We start from the raw sequence: 21,069 nt of genomic DNA, 5'->3' as shown, positions 1-21,069 counted from the left end.
CCTGAATTAGATATTTAACTATATAACAGGTCAATGGTACACATTTAAGTTTCACTGCAGATGTCAATGAGCGATTGTATTTGGGCCATTTCGGACAGCATGGCTACAATTATTATAAATCATGATAAATGTCACATAATTTCTGTTCAGTTTAAAGACTAATTTCTGCTCCAGAGTGAAGGTTGTGCTTTCAAAACTCTTTATGAGCAGAGAAATGGTAAAGATCTGACAAACAGAAAGAGACCTCACATATCTAAGTTAAACCACAGGTGTAGAGTGGGACGTCCACTAACCAAAAGGTTGTGGGTTCGATCCCCTCAGTCAATAATCCACAGTCTCCTTGGGCAAGATATGGTATCCCCAATTTACAACTATGCCAGCAGTATGGAAACGCTGTGTGTGTGATAGAAGAAGCGCAGTATATAGTACTGCTGTGTGAACGTGTTGTACTATGAAACGCTTTGAGTATAGTCGACAAGACCAGAAAACTACAATATAAATACAGTTCATTTATTATACATCCTCACTGTGTTTGCACAAAGTCTGATCAATACATCATTATATATTGCACATTTGTCATATTGCTATTGAGGAAAACATATTGCAATGATTATAGATTTTGTTTCAGCCCTATGTGCCATTAATCGACCACCCAAGATGGCAGCCAACACACCTCATTTCCTCACTGTACCTGACAGGTGCATGAGACAGACCATTATTAAATCATCCAAGAGGAAAACTTCCAAGATTATGTGGATATACAAGAGCATCAAGACCTAATCCTGCCAAACTAAGAAAAGGCCACAGCAGACCGCAACAAAGGAAACCTCCCTGAGCTGCAGTCTTAGCTGTGTCCTTCAGGGGAAATAAGGTTTAGTCTTTTTGAATGACTTTTAAACGCATGCTTTGCACTGAACTACTTTTATAAAACTACATCCTTATTTCACCATACAACAAACACATTATTTAACAACAGAAATACAGGACCCACAACCTTGAGCCCATCAACAGGCACACTAATACAGCACAGTATGACCTTTGTGAATTAGTATTGAGTAAAATAAATGAAAATACTTGTGATTTTACTTCGGGACTATTCTTCTGTTTATTTTTAAGAACAATTCAATCCAAAATACTTTAAAATTGAAATATAAGAATACCAATAGATTATATATATATATGAATAAATAAATAAAAACACTTTCTATTTTCTCAAATTTAAATATTTTACTTTTTTATTGCTTTATTATATAGCATCTGGTGGGAGCACATACAAATATAAAGCATTAAAAAAAAAAAATGTGACACTAGAATACAACCTTAAGCGGTTTGAGTTATTTATATTGAAGAATTTAGTTCAAAATACTTTAAACGACTCATCCCCCACTAGTGATCATTTGAGGGGAGCAGGACAGCAAAGCAAAGTTCAAAGACAATTTATCCACTCACATAAATGACAAGACTAAATATTAACAAAGCTAAATCCCAACCAAACTAAGAGAAATACCAAAAATATAACATTGGACAATGAGAGGGATTGGAAAGGGATGACAGGCTGAAAGTGGCATAAGTAATTACATGGTGTGACTTTATTTTGATTTAATCTGTGCTCTATTGTAACTATATTTTGAAAGGTGCTCTACATTATTATTATTATTATTATTATTATTAATATTATTATTATTATACGAGTTTTACTGTCGCTTCGATAGACAATGGGACAGTCCTGACACCATCCCCTCTGACACCACACCCCAGCCCATCAGCTGCAGCTCCCCCACAACACAAAGGGCCTGCATCTTTCCACAACTTCCCACCTCTGAGCCCCCCCCCCCCCTCCTCTATCACAGTGACGACTCTCTCCATCCTGGAGACGGACGTCAACAGACTCTTCAGGAGACAGAACCCCCGCAAAGCAGCCGGGCCAGACTCTGTCTCTCCATCTATCCTGAAGCACTGTGCTGATCAGCTGTCTCCGGTGTTCACAGACATTTTTAACACCTCACTGGAGACCTGCCACGTACCAGCCTGCTTCAAGACCTCCACCATCATCCCTGTCCCCAAAAAAACTAAGATAACTGGACTCAATGATTACAGACCAGTCGCCCTGACCTCTGTGGTGATGAGGGCATTTGAGCGCCTCGTGCTGTTCCACCTCAAAGCCATCACTGACCCTCTCCTGGACCCCCTGCAGTTTGCCTACAGAGCCAACAGGTATGTAGACCATGCAGTCAACATGGCCCTTCACTTCATCCTCCAGCACCTGGACTCCTCAGGAACCTACGCCAGGATCCTGTTTGTGGACTTCAGCTCTGCTTTCAACACAATCACCCCGGACCTGCTACAGGACAAGCTCTCCCAGCTGAGTGTGCCTGACTGCACCTGCAGGTGAATCACAGACTTCCTGTCTGACAGGGGGCAACGCGTGAGGCTGGGTAAGTATGTATTTGAATTCAGATCTATTAGCACCGGTTCCCCTCAAGGCTGTGTTCTTTCACCTCTTCTCTTCTCCCTGTACACCAACAGCTGCACCTTCAGTCACCAGTCCGTCAAACTCCTAAAGTTTGCGGACGACACCACCCTCACTGGGCTCATCTCTGGTGGGGATGAGTCAGCCTACAGGTGGGAGATTGACCATCTGGTGTCCTGGTGTGAGCAGAACAACCTGGAGCTCAATGCTCTAAAAACAGTGGAGATGGTTGTGGACTTCAGAAGGAACCCAGCCCCACCCACCCCCATCACCCTGAGAGACTCCCCAGTCGTCACTGCTGAGTCCTTCCACTTCCTGGGCACCATCATCTCCCAGGACCTCAAGTGGGAGCTGAACATCAGCTCCATCACCAAAAGAGGACAACAGAGGATGTACTTCCTGCGGCAGCTGAAGAAGTTCAACCTGCCAAAGGCAATGATGGTGCACTTCTACACCTGCATCATCGAGTCCATCCTCACCTCCTCCATCACCATCTGGTTCGCTGCTGCCACCACTAACGACAAAAGGAGGCTGCAGCGGATCATCCGCTCTGCTGAGCAGGTGATCGGCTGCAATCTGCCATCTCTACAGGACCTGTTTGCCTCTAGGACCCTGAGGCGTGCAGGTAAGATTGTGGCCGATCCTTCTCACCCGGGTCACCAACTCTTTGAGGTTCTTCCCTCCGGCAGGAGGCTGCGGGCCATCAGGACTAAAACCGCCCGCCACATGACCAGCTTCTTCCCGACTGCAGTTGGCCTTATCAACAAGGCCCGGGACCCCCACCTGACTCGGACTTTTATTCCACCCCCACACCTCTAGGATGTGTTAAATTAACACATTATATCATATCATATTATATTATACTGCATTACATTGCATATTGCAATATGACACTGTTAACTGTTTTGCATGTAGCATTTCACTTATATTTTTTGTATATTTTTATTCAGAAATGTTTATCTCAAAATAAATGTTACTTTGTATAAATATTGGTAAAAAGTGAGTAAATAAGAAGTAAACAGTGAGTAAATATATACTGGTTTCCCATTTTTTATTGCTCTCCTATGCATGTTGTATTTGTTGCGTTTTTATGTTTCTATGTTCATTGTTTGCACCAATACCCAGAGCAAATTACTTGTATGTGTGAACAAACTTGGCAATAAAATACTTCTGATTCTGATTCTGATTATTATTATTATTACTTAACGTCAACATAATCGATTTTTCTTTTTGTTTCTAATCATTGGTAAAGTTTGCTCACACGGGTACTGTACCGGCCTGTCAACAATACAGGGCTTTATTTTGAAGGGAGATGTGCTGTGTTGTTTCTCCGTAACTTGACACCGTTGAGCTTGTGTTCAACTTTGAGAAGTAGAGTTCCGATCCGGACACCTGAGGATCTTCTCCGGGCTCAGGTGAGTTGAACCACAATTTGTGTGTTTCCTGTTATGTCTGTGCTGAAACCTGGGAAATAAACTCTAAACCATTATCAAGATCTGTACGGAAATTAATGAACTAAAGAACACGTGATTGTATTTCACATGTATGAAGTCCAGTGTGTTTCATGATGTGATGTTAAACAGTTTCTCTGAACCACCAAGAAGTAGCTGTGCTCACAAACAGGATTAAAAAGTGAACTGCACTTCTTTGTCCATTGCTGTGTAACTTCTACACATCAGCATTTAGTCCGACATCAGTCAGACTTTGTTGTCAAACTAGTTTATCCACTTTGAACCCATCTTGAGCACAGGAGCGGTCTGCTCAGGTATTTAAGGCCATAGATACCTGAAGCCTGTAGTCGCTGTGTACATAAAGAACCCAAACCCTCACTCCTGACACACACTCTGCTTCTCTGTGCCATATGACTTTAAAGCCTTTGACAAGATGTTCTCCGGAGGCTGCACTGTGTTGAAAGCCTAATTTGGCCTCAGTGTTCACAGCCATCCGTTTCTCTCGTCAGCGTGGAGCAGCAGCCGCAGCAGCCAGGATGATCCCGGTGCGTGAACTGAAAAACCTCGGCACAGAGCCGAACTCCAAGCTTCGGGTGCTGAAGCCGTGGTGGGATGTTTTCTCCGAGTACCTGTGCATTAGCATGCTGATGATCGGAGTCTTTGGTTGCACCCTGCAGGTGAGGCATCTACAAACCAACCCTGATCACATGCTCTTAAATGTTTATTTTAGCCTGTTTAATGACATGATCATTATTGACCAATGACAGCCTGACCTGCCCAATTAGACAGTGGCCTCATGTGTATCTGCTGTACTATGTGTAAAGAACAAGATCTTGACCTCCACCTGAGGTGGAAACAAAGAGAGACTAAACTAACTTGGCTCTCTTTGCTCACACTGTCCATTGCTGCAGTTCCTCTTGTCATGCTTGGTTTTACTTCCTGTCTCTTTAAGACCCCCTCCCAATAAAGCCCAGTCTGCTCTGATTGGTCAGCTTGGCCACTCATTTGTAATTTGTCAATGATTTCCATTGCAGTAAGGAAATGTAGGCCTCCTCTCTTGCTTTACCTGGCTTTGTTAGGAGGCGGGCCAGACCAGCAGTTAGGCGTGCAGTATGCAAACATGAGCCATCACAATGGCCTCACATGTGAAAGTATCGGCCATACTGCTGACAAGTTATTTCAGGAGCAGCGCCCTCTGTGTGGGAGGGGCCATGTTCATTGTTGTCCACATACATATTTCTAATTTCACGGTACAATTATAAATACTTGCTGTCTGCTCCCTTATTAATTAATTCATGCATCTATTTTCCATAGCTCACTCAAAACAAGATTTCATGCCTGCCCAGTCACTTCACCAGCCCAACGCCAGAGGCAATCGACTGCAGCCACATCATTACTTACGCAGAGAACAAGACAAGGCAGCACACACTGGTCAAGCCTGCAAGTCCCATCATGTTGGAGGTGACGGCCCGCAAGAACAACCTGGAAAACTATCAGTATTTGTTTGTAAATCACTATTGCTACGAGAGGTTCGTCCACTGGTACGCAAAGTACTTCCCCTACCTCGTTGTGCTGCACACTGTGATCTTCATGGTAGCGAGCAGCTTCTGGTTCAAGTTCCCCAGGACGTCTTCTAAGATTGACCTCTTTGTGACCATCCTCGAGAAGTGCTTTGACTCCCCGTGGACCACGAGGGCGTTAAGTGAAGTGTCGGATGAAAGAGGAGAGGAGAAGCTGGTCATTTGGAGGAGGAACACCACCTCAAAGGAACCTGCAGAGCGACGAGGGGACGAGGAGGAGACCACAGGGCTTATTCGCTCCTCATCTGTCAAGTCAAATCCAGAAAAGAAAACCCCAGAGTCTCCGTCTGCCCCCTCCGCCCTGGACAAGAGGGAAGGCGAGCAGGCCAAAGCTCTATTTGAAAAGGTAAAGAAGTTGAGAACTCATGTAGAGGAGGCAGACCTCTTGTATGTCATGTATGTGCTACAGACATCGGTCAAGGTCTTTAAGTTCCTTTTGATCATCATCTACACTGCAGTGATGGCACCAAACATTGAGATTGTAGTGCACTGTTACGTTCCTCCTGAACTGACTGGTTTTGACATTTTTTGCTGTAACCACAACAAAGCCCATCTTTTCTCCATGCTTGCTTATTGCTACATCTGCTTTGTGGGAGTGTATGGTCTCCTGTGCATCTATTCCCTCTACTGGCTGTTCCACCGGTCACTCAAATCGTACTCTTTTGACCAGGTCAGACTAGAATCAGGAATTAACGATATACCAGACGTAATGAATGACTTTGCATTCCTCCTGCACCTTGTGGACCAATATGACGCCCTCTACTCTAAGAGATTTGCCGTCTTTCTTTCCGAGGTCAGTGAGAGTCGTCTCCATCAGCTCAACCTCAACCACCAGTGGACCGCCAAAAAGCTACGCGACCGTCTTGTCAAGAACACGAATAACCTGTTGGAGCTGCACCTGTCAATGTTGCCGGGGCTTCCTGACACCGTGTTTGAGCTGTCTGAGGTGGAATCGCTCAAACTGGAGCAAGTTAAAAACGTAACCATCCCACTGACTGTGGCAAAGCTAGACTCTCTCCGGGAGTTGTCGCTGCTTTACTGCCAAGCAAAGCTCCAGCTGCCTACCCTGAACCACCTCAAGGAACATTTGAAGATCCTTCGTCTATCTTTTGAAAATTTGGATGAGGTACCTTTGTGGATGTACACCCTGAGTGGCCTGGAGGAACTACATCTGAACAGTCCCTTAACTGAAGCGTCCAAAAGTGCCACTCTGGACTCCCTTCGAGACCTTCGAGCTCTGAGACTTCTCACTTTCCGTTCCAACCTTTCAAAGATCCCGCCTAGCGTGGGGGATGTAGCGATGCAGCTGCAGAAGTTGTGCATCTATAATGAAGGTGTCAGACTCCAGGCGTTCAGCAGCCTGAAGAAGTTAACCAATCTGCTTTCACTGGAGTTAGTGGGCTGTGAGTTGGAGCGCATCCCAAGTGCTGTCTTCAGCCTGAACAATCTACAGGAGTTGGACCTGAAAGACAATAAACTGACCACTGTGGAGGAGATACTGAGCTTACAGCACTGTCGCAGGTTAGTGACCCTGCGACTGTGGCACAACAAAATCACTTACATCCCTGATCACATCAGTAAATTGCACTCCCTAGAGACGATAGATCTCAGCTGGAACAAGCTGAGGAAGCTTCCCTCTCGATTGTTTTATTGCACCAAGCTCAGGTACATAGATGTTTCCCACAACCAGCTGACCTCTCTTCCTCCTGAGGTGGGCATCCCACAAGGCCTCCAGTTCTTCTCCGCTGCTTTCAACTCTTTAGAGATGGTGCCAGAGGAGCTGTTCTCCTGTAAGAAGCTAAAGACGTTGGCTCTTGGAAACAACTGCCTGTCAAACCTAAGCCCTAGCGTGGCCAACCTGGCTCAGCTGATCCGGCTGGAGATTAAGGGGAATCGTCTGGAGTCTCTTCCTCTGGAGATAGCAGACTGTCCCCTTCTGAATGTCAGTGGGTTGATAGTAGAGGACAACCTGTTGGATCTGCTGCCACCGGACATGCGAAGCAGGCAGGCAAAGAGCTAAGTTTGTAGAGCTAATGGACGCATCTTCTCTCAGTGGGCTGTCATGGTCGATGAAAGGCTGACACGACAGAATGTCATGGAAAATTAGCAGTGTGTTGATCTGTAGCAATAGAGCAGTGGGTGCCAACCCGTCAATCACGATCTACCGGTTGATCTCCCAGTCTTCACTGTCGATCCCCCAACTCTCTGGACTCACTGGCTGTCGTCACGCTCAAAGACCAGCTGTGTGTAGGTTGTCTGTTTTTCACACGTGTCCTGTGTCTCTTACTGGCGGCAGAGCTGCAGGTTTATCTCCTGCATTTCCTTTAAGAACAAGTTGGTTAATGTACTAAAGTCAATGTCAGGACTCTACGGTATGAAGATGTGCCCCTTTCGGTCTGTCGATTACAAACAAAGCCCTATTCGAACAAATGAGTGGATTCAGAAGGTGAAACCCTGGAGTGCTTTTACTTTGAAACGGGATCGGGAAGTGATGTAAATATGTTTGTGTCATAGAGGGATTAGCATTGTTGTTCACAGCAGAATAAACAGAGAAGATTATCATTCAACTGATTTTTAATGTTTACCTGATGAATTTATGTCACAAACAAATGGTTGCAACACTATCTGTATGCCTTTTCAAAATAAAAGATCTCGAGCGTTCTGTTGATGATATCCATTCCCTTGTTTAAAAAGTTTTTTTATTGTGAAATATTTGCTGGAGCGGAAGATGCATAGCTTCATACTGTGTAGTCCTGGTATTTATTTGAGTACAAGGGACTTGTTTCATACAAGGCAATAATCATATTTGTGGCCATATTCAAATCAAAGCCTATATTTGAAAACATTGTGCTGCACTAGCAGCTCCTCTGCAGAACATGATGTGGAACTGAGAAGCTACATATTTTGCATTGTAAATATGATTTGATATTAATTTGAATATTGTGTATTGAATATAAACATTTGCACAACTGCCTTTCTTTGTGTTTAAGTATTTCTTGTACATTCAACCTTTAACAGAAATTGCAAAAAATAATAAGTATGACCCTCCTTAGTGGGTTTTTTGGAAGATATCAACAAAATCACGACTGTTTGCTGTCCTGGCTCCTAAATGGTGGAATGAGCTAAACATTGACATAAGGACAGAAAGTCTACACATCTTCCGTCGCAAACTAAAAACAGACCTCTTCCGACTATACCTTGAATAAAAGTTTAAACTAAGAATTAAGTAGCACTTAAATGGCACTTTGTGGTTTTGCTTTTTTGAAGAAATTGTACTTTCTTGATTCTTGTTGTTCTGGGTTTGTTCCTCATGGTTGATGCACTTATTGTAAGTAGCTTTGGATAAAAGTGTCACCTAAATGAAATGTAATGTAATGGTAGATCTCGGCTTAAGCTGGAATTAAATAGTGATATTGGGCTTGAAAAGGCTGGTGACCACTGCACTAGAGGGAACCTTATCCTGTCCAGGATTTATTCTGCTCTGCTCATTGGCTTCTCAGAGTTTTCTTTACACTTAAATTTGATCATAAATGTCAGATATTGTGTAGGCTCATGAGAAAGCCAGTCATGTTCCCTTATGGATCTCAATTTCAAGAATCTCATTATTTAAGATATATAAAGATAAGGGGAGGGAGAATTTTTCAATCTTCAATAAGGATCAGGCTGAGAAAAGAGAAAGGCTCTTTCTCAGGAGCTAAATTTAAATTTAAGGTATGAGAAGTCAAAATCGAATATCTGATGTTAAATTAAAGGTTCACTCACCCCTTCCAAAAAAAACAAACATAGCGGCCTCTGTGGAGAAACCCCTGTGTGACTGCAAGACACCTACAGGATGACCTGATGAAGGCTGGTACAAGTGCTTCAATGGCAACTATAAGATGTGCACTGAATAAACAAGGACTTCATGGCCGGACTCCAAGACGCACTCCACTCTTGACCACAAGGAACATCAAAAGTCGACTAGAATATGCCAGGAGGAATTTGGATAAGACGACAGAGTTTTGGGTGACAGTTCTATGGACTGATGAAACCAAATTGAAACTGTTTGGACATATGGACCAGAACTGTCATCCATGTCTGGCATGAGAGGGCAAGGCTTATGACCAGAGGAATACCATCCCCACGGTCAAGCATGGAGGTGGGTCATCAAGATGGCAGTTACAGCATGGAAGCCATCAAACATCACTGAGCTAGAGGCTTTTGCACATGAAGATTGGGCACAGATCCCAATCGAGAGGTGAAAGAAGCTTGTCCGCACTTACCGAAAACCCTTGTTAGAAGTTATAAAAGCTAAAGGATGTGCTAACAAGCACTGAAGCTGGGAGGTGAATAAAACTGCACATGCACATGTGTGAAAAGAGTAACTTTTTTCATATGAACTTCAAAGTTAAGTCAACTTCTGTTGTCAAAATAACTCATATGTATCAATAAATATATATTTTTTTGTCATTTATTGTCATTATCTTTCATCCACATCACTTAAATGTCTTTTGAGGTGAGGGGGTTGAATATTTCTGATTGCAACTGTAAATTATAAAAATAGTTCTAAAACTACTCATCCTCCAATAGGGGTAATTCGAGGGGAGCAGGACAGCAAAGCAAAGTGCAGAGACAATTCATCCACACACATAAAAGACAAGACTAAATACAATCAAAGCTAAATCACAAACAAACTTAGAGAAATACCAAAAATGTTAAATTAGAAATTGGGGAGGAAATAGAAAGCGATGAGGTTCAAGTGCAACAGGCCAAAAGTGGAATTTGGTAATTACATGATGTTATTTTATTTTGATCGTTTTATCTGTTCTCTATTGCTGTGTGAGATTCAAATAGCTTTTAAATTGTTTTGTATTGTTTGACTTTAAATTGTTTCCTATTGTTTTCCTTAATTTTTTGATTTTTAACTCGTAAAGCACATTGTAACTATATTTTGAAAGGTGCTCTACACATTATTATTATTATTATTATTACTTAACATTAACATAATCGATTTTTCTTTTTGTTTCTAATCGCTGGTAAAGTTTGCTCTCGCTGTACTGTACTGGCCTGTCAACGACACGGGGCTTTATTCTGAAGGGGGATGTGCTGTGTTGTTTCTCGGTAACTTGACACCGGTGAGCTCGTGTTCAACTATGAGAAGCAGAGTTCCGATCCTGATCCTGAACAGACACCTGAGGATCTTCTCCGGGCTCAGGTGAGTTGAATTTACCTGCTTAAAGCAGAGAAAACACAATATGTGTGTTTCCTGTTCTGTCTGTGCTGAAACCTGGGAGATAAACTCCAAACCACTATCAAGATATATACAGAAATTAATGAACTATAGAACATGTGACTTTTATTTCACATTAATGAAGTCCAGTGTGTTTCATGGTGTGACGTTAAAACAGTTTCTCTCAACCACAAAGAAGTAGCAACAGGATTAAAAAGTTAAAAAGTTAACTGCACTTGTTCCTCCATTGCTGTGTAAATTCTACACATCAGCATTTAAACGGGCTACTTTGACACTTTTAATGTAATTATATTTTTTATGATTTTCCACATATGTTGGATTGTTTTACCTACATTACTTTTTATCTATCAGGGAAAAAATACCCTAAAATGCTGTCAGCGTTTTCCTGAATGGAAGTTCATCTCAGTTTCAGACTTTGTTGTCAAACTAGTTTATCCACTTTGAACCCACCCTGAACACAGGAGCTGGCTGCTCGTGTATTTAAGCCATAGATACCTGAAGCCTGTAGTCGCTGTGTACATAATGAACCCAAACCCTCACTCCTGACACACACTCTGCTTCTCTGTGCCATATGACTTTAAAGCCTTTGAAAAGATGTTCTCCGGAGGCTGCACTGTGTTGAAAGCCTAATTTGGCCTCAGTGTTCACAGCCACCCGTTTCTCTCGTCAGCGTGGAGCAGCAGCCGCAGCAGCCAGGATGATCCCGGTGGGTGAACTGAAAAACCTCGGCACAGAGCCGAACTCCAAGTTTCGGGTGCTGAAGCCGTGGTGGGATGTTTTCTCAGAGTACCTGTGCATTGCCATGCTGATGATCGGAGTCTTTGGTTGCACCCTGCAGGTGAGGCATCTACAAACCAACCCTTATCACATGCTCTTAAATGTTTATTTTAGCCTGTTTAATGACATGATCATTATTGACCAATGACAGCCTGAACTTCCCAATTAGACAGTGGCATCATGTGTATCTGCTGTAGGCTACTATGTGTAAAGAACAAGCTCTTGACCTCCATGTCTGCTGGAAACAAAGAGAGACTAAACTAACTTGGCTCTCCTGACCCACTTACTGTACATTCAGAGCTCTAACTTGCTCCTTAATGTGTCTCTCACCACCTGCTTATTACTTCTGTGTCACGTTAATATAGCACAGAAGAAAAGCGTTACAGACTTGTCCTCTTCTGTTACTCGTTCCTGTGTTTTATCAACATGCTGTCTCAGTGAGGAAGGTGCGTGTTGCTCAAGAGCCTAACTTTACTGAGGCAAAGGACTAGTACAAAGGAATCGTCTATAAGAGGACAAGTTTAACCCTGAGTCAATAATGTAAAATCATTGGATCATAAACAAGGACAACAAGTTTAGCTGGATCAGAAGATGAACTGTTAGAAAACTCCAAAGTTGTTACAATTCATCCTCTGAGGACCGTGAATGTACAACGTTTTATTACAATCCATCCAAATTGGAGGACCGTCATTGCCATACCAATAACATAGTTTAAAAACACAGTATATAATATAAACTAAAAGTTTCTAAAACAGCTTCTGGACTCATTGGTACACGTTCTTAACCTCTCTATATCTTTACCCATTCTGCTTTTTGTGTTTAATTTACACTAAAATGTAATTGTGAGGATTTGTTAAATACAAGTCACAAAAGATTTTCTCTACATTCATTGAATCTATTTCAAAAACAGTTACTTAAAGTTCCTCTGTGTAGAATTTATTGACATCTAATGGTGAAGTTTCCTGCTGCAGCTGAATACCCCTCACCTCACCCTCCCCTTCCAAACATGAAAGAGAACCTGTGGTAGTCTTCAGTTGTCATAAAAACTCAAAAGGTGTTTAGTTTAAAAAACATGGCGGCCTCCGTAGAGAGGACACGCTCTCGATGTAAACAGAAAGTATTTGAATATAAAGGGCCCATTCTGGGGTAGAGAAAACAACAATAAAAATGTAGATGAAACACACTAGTGAAAACATCACTAGGATTATTTTATATTCAATCTCTGCCACTAGATCCCTTTCATCTAAATCGTTCATACTGAACCATTAAAGAAGAGATGGAATGCTTCAATTCAGGTTAATTACTTTAATTTATAACTTGAAAAGGTTTACAGGCTCTAATGTAAAGCCACTTTGCTCACACTGTCCATTGCTGCAGTTCCTCTTTTCATGCTTGGTTTTACTTCCTGTCTCTTTAAGACCCCCTCCCAATAAAGACCAGTCTGCTCTGATTGGTCAGCTTGGCCACTCATTTGTGATTGGTCAATGACTTCCATTGCAGTAAGGAAATGTGGGCCTCCTCTCTTGCTTTACCTGGCTTTGTTAGGAGGCGTGCCAGACCAGCAGTTAGGCGTGCAGTATGCAAACATGCGCCATCACAATGGCCTCACATGTGAAAGTATCGGCCAGACTGCTGACAAGTTATTTCAGGAGCAGTGCCCTCTGTGTGGGAGGGGCCATGTTCATTGTTGTCCACATATGCATATTTCTAATTACACGGTTCAATCATAAATACTTGCTGTCTGCTCCCTTATTAATTAATTCATGCATCTGTGTTCCGTAGCTCACTCAAGACAAGATTGCATGTCTGCCCAGTCACTTCACCAGCCCAACGCCAGAGGCAATCGACTGCAGCCACATCAGCACTTACGCAGAGAACAAGACAAGGCAGCACACACTGGTCATGCCTGCGAGTCCCATTATGGTGGAGGTGACTGGCCGCAAGAACAACCTGGACATCCATCAATATTTGTTTGTTAATCACTATTGCTACGAGAGGTTCGTCCACTGGTACGCAAAGTACTTCCCCTACCTCGTCGTGATCCACACTGTGATCTTCATGGCAGCGAGCAGCTTCTGGTTCAAGTTCCCCGGGACGTCTTCTAAGATTGACCTCTTTGTGACCATCCTTGTGAAGTGCTTTGACTCCCCGTGGACCACGAGGGCCCTGAGTGAAGTGTCGGAGGAAAGAGGAGAGGAGAAGATGGTAATTTGGAGGAGGAACACCACCTCAAAGGAACCTGCAGAGCGACGAGGGGACGAGGAGGAGACCACAGGGCTTCTTCGCTCCTCATCTGTCAAGTCTAATCCAGAAAAGAAAACCCCAGAGTCTCCGTCTGCCCCCTCCGCCCTGGACAAGAAGGAAGGCGAGCAGGCCAAAGCTCTATTTGAAAAGGTAAAGAAGTTGAGAACTCATGTAGAGGAGGCAGACCTCCTGTATGTCATGTATGTGCTACAGACATCGGTCAAGGTCTTTAAGTTCCTTTTGATCATCATCTACACTGCAGTGATGGCACCAAACATTGAGATTGTAGTGCACTGTTACGTTCCTCCTGAACTGACTGGTTTTGACATTTTTTGCTGTAACCACAACAAAGCCCATCTTTTCTCCAAGCTTGCTTATTGCTACATCTGCTTTGTGGGAGTGTATGGTCTCCTGTGCATCTATTCCTTCTACTGGCTGTTCCACCGGTCACTCAAATCATACTCCTTTGACCAGGTCAGACTAGAGACAGGTATTAACGATATACCAGACGTAATGAATGACTTTGCATTCCTCCTGCACCTTGTGGACCAATATGACGCCCTCTACTCTAAGAGATTTGCCGTCTTTCTTTCCGAGGTCAGTGAGAGTCGTCTCCATCAGCTCAACCTCAACCACCAGTGGACCGCCAAAAAGCTACGCGACCGTCTTGTCAAGAACACAAATAACCTGTTGGAGCTGCACCTGTCAATGTTGCCGGGGCTTCCTGACACCGTGTTTGAGCTGTCTGAGGTGGAATCGCTCAAACTGGAGCAAGTTAAAAACGTAACCATCCCACTGACTGTGGCAAAGCTAGACTCTCTCCGGGAGTTGTCGCTGCTCTACTGCCAAGCAAAGCTCCAGCTGCCTGCCCTGAACCACCTGAAGGAACATTTGAAGATCCTTCGTCTATCTTTTGAGAATTTCGATGAAGTACCTTTGTGGATGTACACTCTGAGTGGCCTGGAGGAACTACATCTGAACAGTCCCTTAACTGAGGCGTCCAAAAGTGCCACTCTGGACTCCCTTCGAGACCTTCGAGCTCTGAGACTTCTCACTTTCCGCTCCAGCCTTTCGAAGATCCCGCCCAGCGTAGGGGATGTTGCGGTGCAGCTGCAGAGGTTGTGTATCTATAATGAAGGTGTCAGACTCCAGGCGTTCAGCAGCCTGAAGAAGTTAACCAACCTGCTTTCACTGGAGTTAGTGGGCTGTGAGTTGGAGCGCATCCCAAGTGCTGTCTTCAGCCTGAACAATCTACAGGAGCTGGACCTGAAAGACAATAAACTGACCACTGTGGAGGAGATACTGAGCTTACAGCACTGTCGCCGGTTAGTGACCCTGCGACTGTGGCACAACAAAATCACTTACATCCCTGATCACATCAGTAAATTGCACTCCCTCGAGACGATAGATCTCAGCTGGAACAAGCTGAGGAAGCTTCCCTCTCGATTGTTTTATTGCACCAAGCTCAGGCACATAGATGTTTCCCACAACCAGCTGACCTCTCTTCCTCCTGAGGTGGGCATCCCACAAGGCCTCCAGTTCTTCTCCGCTGCTTTCAACTCTTTAGAGATGGTGCCAGAGGAGCTCTTTTCCTGTAAAAAGCTAAAGACGCTGGCTCTTGGAAACAACTCCCTGTCAAACCTAAGCCCTAGCGTGGCCAACCTGGCTCAGCTGATCCGGCTGGAGATTAAGGGGAATCGTCTGGAGTCTCTTCCTCTGGAGATAGCAGACTGTCCCCTTCTGAATGTCAGTGGGTTGATAGTAGAGGACAACCTGTTGGATCTTCTGCCACCGGATATGCGAAGCAGGCAGGCAAAGAGCTAAGTTTTTAGAGCTAATGGACGCATCTTCTCTCAGCGGACTGTCATGGTCGAAGGTCATTGAAAATTAGCAGTGTGTTGATCTGTAGCACTAGATGGAACTTTGTCCTCTCCAGGATTTATTCCACTCTGCTCATTGGCTTCTCAGAGTTCTCTTTACACTTAAATTTGATCACAAATGTCAGATATTGTGTAGGCTCATGGTCAAGCCAGTCATGTTCCCTTGTTGATCTCAATTTCAAGAATCTCATTATTGGAGATATATAAAGATAAGTGGAGGGAGAATTTTACGATCTTAAATATGGATCAGGCTGAGACATAACTGAAAGGCTTTTTCTCAGGAGCTAAATTAAAGAGTTATGAGAAGTCAAAATCTAATATCTGATCTTAGATTAGAGGTTCACCCTCCCCTTCCAAACATGAAAGAGAACCTATGTTCCGGTGTTTGGTTGGTCCAGTTAGGGCTATTGTAAACAACAATTCATACATTTTAGATTATAACACACTAGTGAAAACATCTCTAGGATTATTTAATATTCAATTTCTGCCTTACACACTGGACCTTTAACATTAAACATTTAAGCTCAGTTATGTCTAGGATACTTTTTTATAACATGTATGTTTCAATTTACGTCAGATGAATGTTTCTGAAATATTTTGATGCATTTTGTAAAAAATACATTTACAAGTATTTTACGAAGGGTATATGTGTCCTGTAAATACCTTACTGTATTTATTTATTTTTTAAATGGTGCATATTGCACATTATTGTAAACTTTATTATAAAAACAGAGTCAGGCTGATGTTATGTGTAATAATTGGCGTTAATAAAAGAAAGACCTTGTTATTGTCATGAGCCAACGTTTTTATAAATGCTTCTCCCTGTACAATATTTAGTGGTTTCCCTCAGAGCCAGAGATTAGTACCTGTGCTGTATCCTGTTGAACAGGTTCATACAGCATTGAGCGCATTTCCCACAATGTGGCGGCTCATGTTGCTGCCTTTCAGGCACCAAACCAGCAGGAAGAAGAGAAAAGCCTTTCAGCAGCAGAATAATAAGTGTCCAGTCCTCTGTTTACGGATTCTGTCCAACGAGGGGGGGGGGACTGAAATCCTACAAATGAGTATGAATCCGGTAAAGGTCAAGTCAACATAATATTTGGCATGAAAAGCAGGTCTGAGTAAATTATCATATAAAGCTTAGATTAGTGACATGTTTTACAATGATGTCTGTGGTGAGGGGGGATGCTCTTTATTTCAACATGTTATGAATGAATGGCTACCGTAGTTTCACTCAGCTTTTAGTAACTTGTGAGGGATTTGATTTCCAGAAAACACCGTCAAACCAAGCCATTTGGCATGTTAAAAACTATATTGTATTGTGTCTGTAGCTCGACTGAAGGTCCATCTAGTTACTTGTTTTAGTTTTTGGCGTTTAAATGCTTCAAATTGTATATTCTACTTAGTGTTTTTCTCTCTCTCACACAAAGAAATTCCTTCCTTTTTTTCGTTCTCCATATGTTCATACGAGCAGTATCTCTGTCCCAGACTCAGATTTGCATTTCAGGTCTCTCAGGACGTCCACCTCTTTGCCTGAACTGCTCTGCCATCATGTCCTGGCTTGCACAGTAATAAAATGTGATCCTGTCAGCCGGGTTACAGACATACCACAGTAATGTTTGAGCAGACACTGACCCGCCCACTCTGCCACACACCTCCTTGACAAACTGTTCATTTCCTTCACATTTCATCATTTATGGATTTGAGCGCTGAACCTTTTCAGCAAAAGAGAGAAAGAGGAAGATTGAACTGTGGAATTTTCAAGAGGTTCAGAACTGCATGACTTTATATAATCCTTTGTCTTTCATTTCCCTTTTGTTTTTTGAAACAGTGAAAAAGTTTGTATGAGGATTAAATGATGATTAGAGTGACCAAATTATCTCTGTTGTCAGTATTATCTTACTATTGTTGAAATGTGCAGCATTAACATTGAAAAAGGAAGGTTGTAGCTTGTTGAGAAGTCAACTCAGAATATGTGATAATGTTGAACACAGCATGTTTAATATCTGTGTTTTCAAAGGTTCAGTTCACTTTGACAGTAAAGTGGCCTGACTCAAGTATTGAGTTCAATGATTTACTCAACTTCACACAAATTCAAACAATGATTTAGTGTCGTTGCGCAGGAAAGTCCAACAGAGGAAGGGAGTAAATTGCTTTAAACAGCAGCGATTTGTTTACCATTGTTGATGCTGACGCGTATCAACAAAATCACTATGGTAACAACGCTCGTTTAGGATTTAAACTGTACAATTAACCATTTGGTATCAAAGTCCATAATTCATAGGATGTTTTATGGTATTTTACCACTGTCTTTATATATTGATATGGCTGATATGAGACCTCTATGAAAGCTTAAGTGATTTTTTTTTTTCAAAACTTTTAATACAGTGCATGTGCAGTAAAGTGTGTTTTGTACTCTACTTCCTCAGCACGCTCTCTGTGCCTTAGGGAAACAAACAGGTAAGTAAACATTAAGAACAGACTACATTTATACAACTATTCAAATTTGTAGTATCATATCATTTAACAAGAAAGAATATTCAAAGAGGTGAGTATGAACTGAAATTTGCTGTTTTATATTAAAGATTGTGTATATTTTACAAATAAGGGACATCATTTTTTCAAATAAATATATAATTAAATCGTAAAAAAACTGCTACAACATATCTTACATCTAAAAGAAGGTACAGTAAGAGATGCCAGTGGAATATGTGGGCTTCACTTGAACAAGGTCGCCCCCTGTGTGCTGACAACGAGGGCAATACATAATTTCCTGTCTAACTTCTTCTGTGGATCAAAATCTACAATTTACAATACCTAATTTCACCACCAGAAGGAGTTTCTGTGTTTTTGTTGTAACACATGATTACCTCCAGTGAGGAGGTTATGTTTTCACCCCTGTCCCTGTTTGTTTGTTTGTAAGCAAGATTACACAAAATCTGTCGGAATACAGCAAAACTTGGTGAAAAGATGAAATATGGATCCAGAAAGCACATTTCAACATTTTCCTTTATTTGCCTGAGAGTAATTCATGGATATTGATGAAAAAATCAGTCAATTTAAGGGAACTGACATTTATGAGTGGTTGCAGATCCAAATAAGTAATATGGATCTTGAAAATTTAACTGTGGTTGTATAGGGAGATTGTTGGGCCTTCATTATCTCCATAGTGACAATGCAATGTGGCTACAGCGAAGAAATATACCCATCAAAACCGAGATAATTCCAGATTAAAAATTCAGAAGGAAACTCTTACTCTTATGGTGTTAATCTGATACAAACAGGGACTGTGGATTTTTCCCCGTATTTCTTATAATAATTTTATCATAATAATAAGAGGGAAGATTCACTTCAAGTAGCAGATAAGGAAGGATTATAGAGACCAAGAACACCAGCTGCAGCTAATAATTTGGATACCCGTCTATCTATCCATCTGAAATCTATACTTTTAAGGGACATGCTGATTTACTGATTAACTGTTTTTGCCTAAAATGCAACAAACAGCAAAAAAGGGAAGAAAAATATACCCAAAGTGATGCATTCAGTTATCTTGCTGTGTCCAAACTTCGGACAGAATCCACTGACTTCAATGTAAGATGTGGAAGCACTTACATTTGAAACTTTGTAATATGTATACTTTGTCAAAGCTAGTAAAAAACGACTTAAACAATTAGCTACTGATTCATTGTTGTCCTGTTAAATTAATCAGGTTATTTATCGATTTTCTAAAGTAAAATAAAAGGGCATCCTTATGGAGTCTATCAGAGGTCTGTGTTGCATCCTTCTCTTTCTCTCCCTCTACAGGTTCTACAGGTAAAACACTCAAGGTGTATATAAAACCCCAATAGGTTTAAACTACTATAGAAGGGATGCTCTCAGTCAGACAAATGGGTCATAGAGTTCATGTCTTCTTCATTGTCTTCCATCTCTGATAGAGACAAAAGCTCTTATCACACCCTTGACTCAAGCCTTATTTAGCCACATTCTTATCACCATGTATACACACACATCTGTACGCTCGCCTACGTGAGTGTGAGGGAGCGGCCAGACACTGTTTTCTCTTTTGTCTACTCCTGCTCTCTGTTGCTGCTTGGGAAGTTATCTCTCTGACAACCTGCGGAGCAAAACCAACAACAACAGTGTTTACACAGGGAGTTTTCACACATCGCACAACACACTCACAAACACACCCACAATTGTACACAACTAAGACGTCAGGCTGGGTGCACGACACCGCCTGAGTCTGTTATTTAACACAATATTCTAATAACCACAGTTTTATGACTGATTTACTCAGTGGGGGGTGGGGATTTATAGAATATTATTCACTGTTGTCTGTCTTTATTATACACGATTAGGAAGCACAAAAGAAAGAGGAGCAAACTTCTGCCTATCATGATTTAGTGCAAATTTGTACATTTATCTTTATATTTATAATTTTCTTTTTATTATAATTTATTGATATAGTATCTCATTTGTATTCTAATGTTTTTTTTTGTATAGTTGTTATATCTGTAATGTATCCTTGAGTTTCTTCAAAGCTAGGCATATATAAAATGCATTTACTTTTATTAAAACCCAAGGCTGGCTGGTAAACAACAGCTGCTGCGTTGCCCTTGAGAGAGACGTTTAAACTCGAGCAGCTCGAGCTGTAGAGTTGTTAAATACCCAGAAGTCAAAGACTGTGGCTAGACTGTGCAGCAGGTGTGTGGGAATATGTAAAACAGGAAGGTGAAAACAACATGTGACTGCAGACCATTAAGTCCAGTGGTAGAAGAAGAGAAACATTCATACTGGATATGAAAAGTATTTTATTGTTGTAGCTATTAAGTTAGAATCAATTGCAACCAATTTAATAGTAAATGATATTAATAATCCTAATTATATTGTATAAGCTTATTATAAATTTTGGTCGTACAGGTTTTACTTAACCCTGTAAGACCCAAATATAGAAAAACCTAAAAAAAAAATTATTTGACCTTTCAGATCATGTTGTTTGAGGCCTTTGATGCAGAAATGAAAGTTTTAAAAAAAAAAAAAAGTTTATTTACGTTTTTAGAGAAATGTTGTAATATTGCAACATTGGGCTTAGTTGGGAGCAGGATTTCTGTATTTGTACTCACGTTGTGTGAACAATTCAGAACAACTAAGGGTTAATTTGCAGGGTTGATTGCTTACTTAGCCCCATAACGATATATAACATTAATAATAATCACACATTAGTCATATTTTTATGAAGTCATTTATTAAAATTATTAAAAATATTAAACAAGATAAAACTCTTAAAAAGCGCGTTTTTTCCCTCTTTTTTTCTTTTTATGACATTGGTCATGAAGACTTTCATTGGTGGTGAAAGTCCCAAAAACAGTCCCTGTTGTCTAAAAAGCAAAGGCGAACATCACACTTTCTGCATTGCGTGTTGGTATATCCTTTATTG

The 21,069-nt window shown here is 41.6% G+C and overlaps 2 protein-coding genes across 2 annotated transcripts; both read left to right on the top strand.

Moving 5' to 3' along the window:
- The first annotated feature begins 4,451 nt into the window (after positions 1–4,451).
- LOC133027338 (volume-regulated anion channel subunit LRRC8C-like) lies at positions 4,452–7,521 on the top strand. Its single transcript, XM_061094335.1, has 2 exons — positions 4,452–4,598; positions 5,236–7,521. Exons 1-2 carry the CDS (start codon positions 4,458–4,460, stop codon positions 7,519–7,521), a joined length of 2,427 nt encoding a protein of 808 aa, XP_060950318.1. The 5' UTR covers positions 4,452–4,457.
- Positions 7,522–10,581: 3,060 nt separating this feature from the next.
- On the top strand, positions 10,582–15,576 carry LOC133027306 (volume-regulated anion channel subunit LRRC8C-like). Its single transcript, XM_061094333.1, is given in 4 exon segments — positions 10,582–10,601; positions 10,603–10,695; positions 11,326–11,569; positions 13,291–15,576. Coding segments are annotated over 4 exon segments (2,643 nt in total).
- The last annotated feature ends 5,493 nt before the right edge of the window (positions 15,577–21,069 follow it).

The sequence above is a fragment of the Limanda limanda genome, chromosome 2 (assembly GCF_963576545.1).
Source record: "Limanda limanda chromosome 2, fLimLim1.1, whole genome shotgun sequence".
Classification (NCBI taxonomy): Eukaryota; Metazoa; Chordata; class Actinopteri; order Pleuronectiformes; family Pleuronectidae; genus Limanda; species Limanda limanda.
The sequence above is the reverse complement of the archived record's forward strand: the minus strand, read 5'-3'. Positions and strand labels throughout refer to the sequence as shown.

What these genes read in the sequence shown, in the direction of transcription:
- LOC133027338 (XM_061094335.1), top strand. Translation starts at nt 4,458, where the DNA reads ATGATCCCGGTGCGTGAACTGAAAAACCTCGGCACAGAGCCGAACTCC. An exon ending in TCTTTGGTTGCACCCTGCAG is followed by an intron (nt 4,599 to 5,235) that starts GTGAGGCATCTA and finishes TATTTTCCATAG; the next exon opens with CTCACTCAAAACAAGATTTC.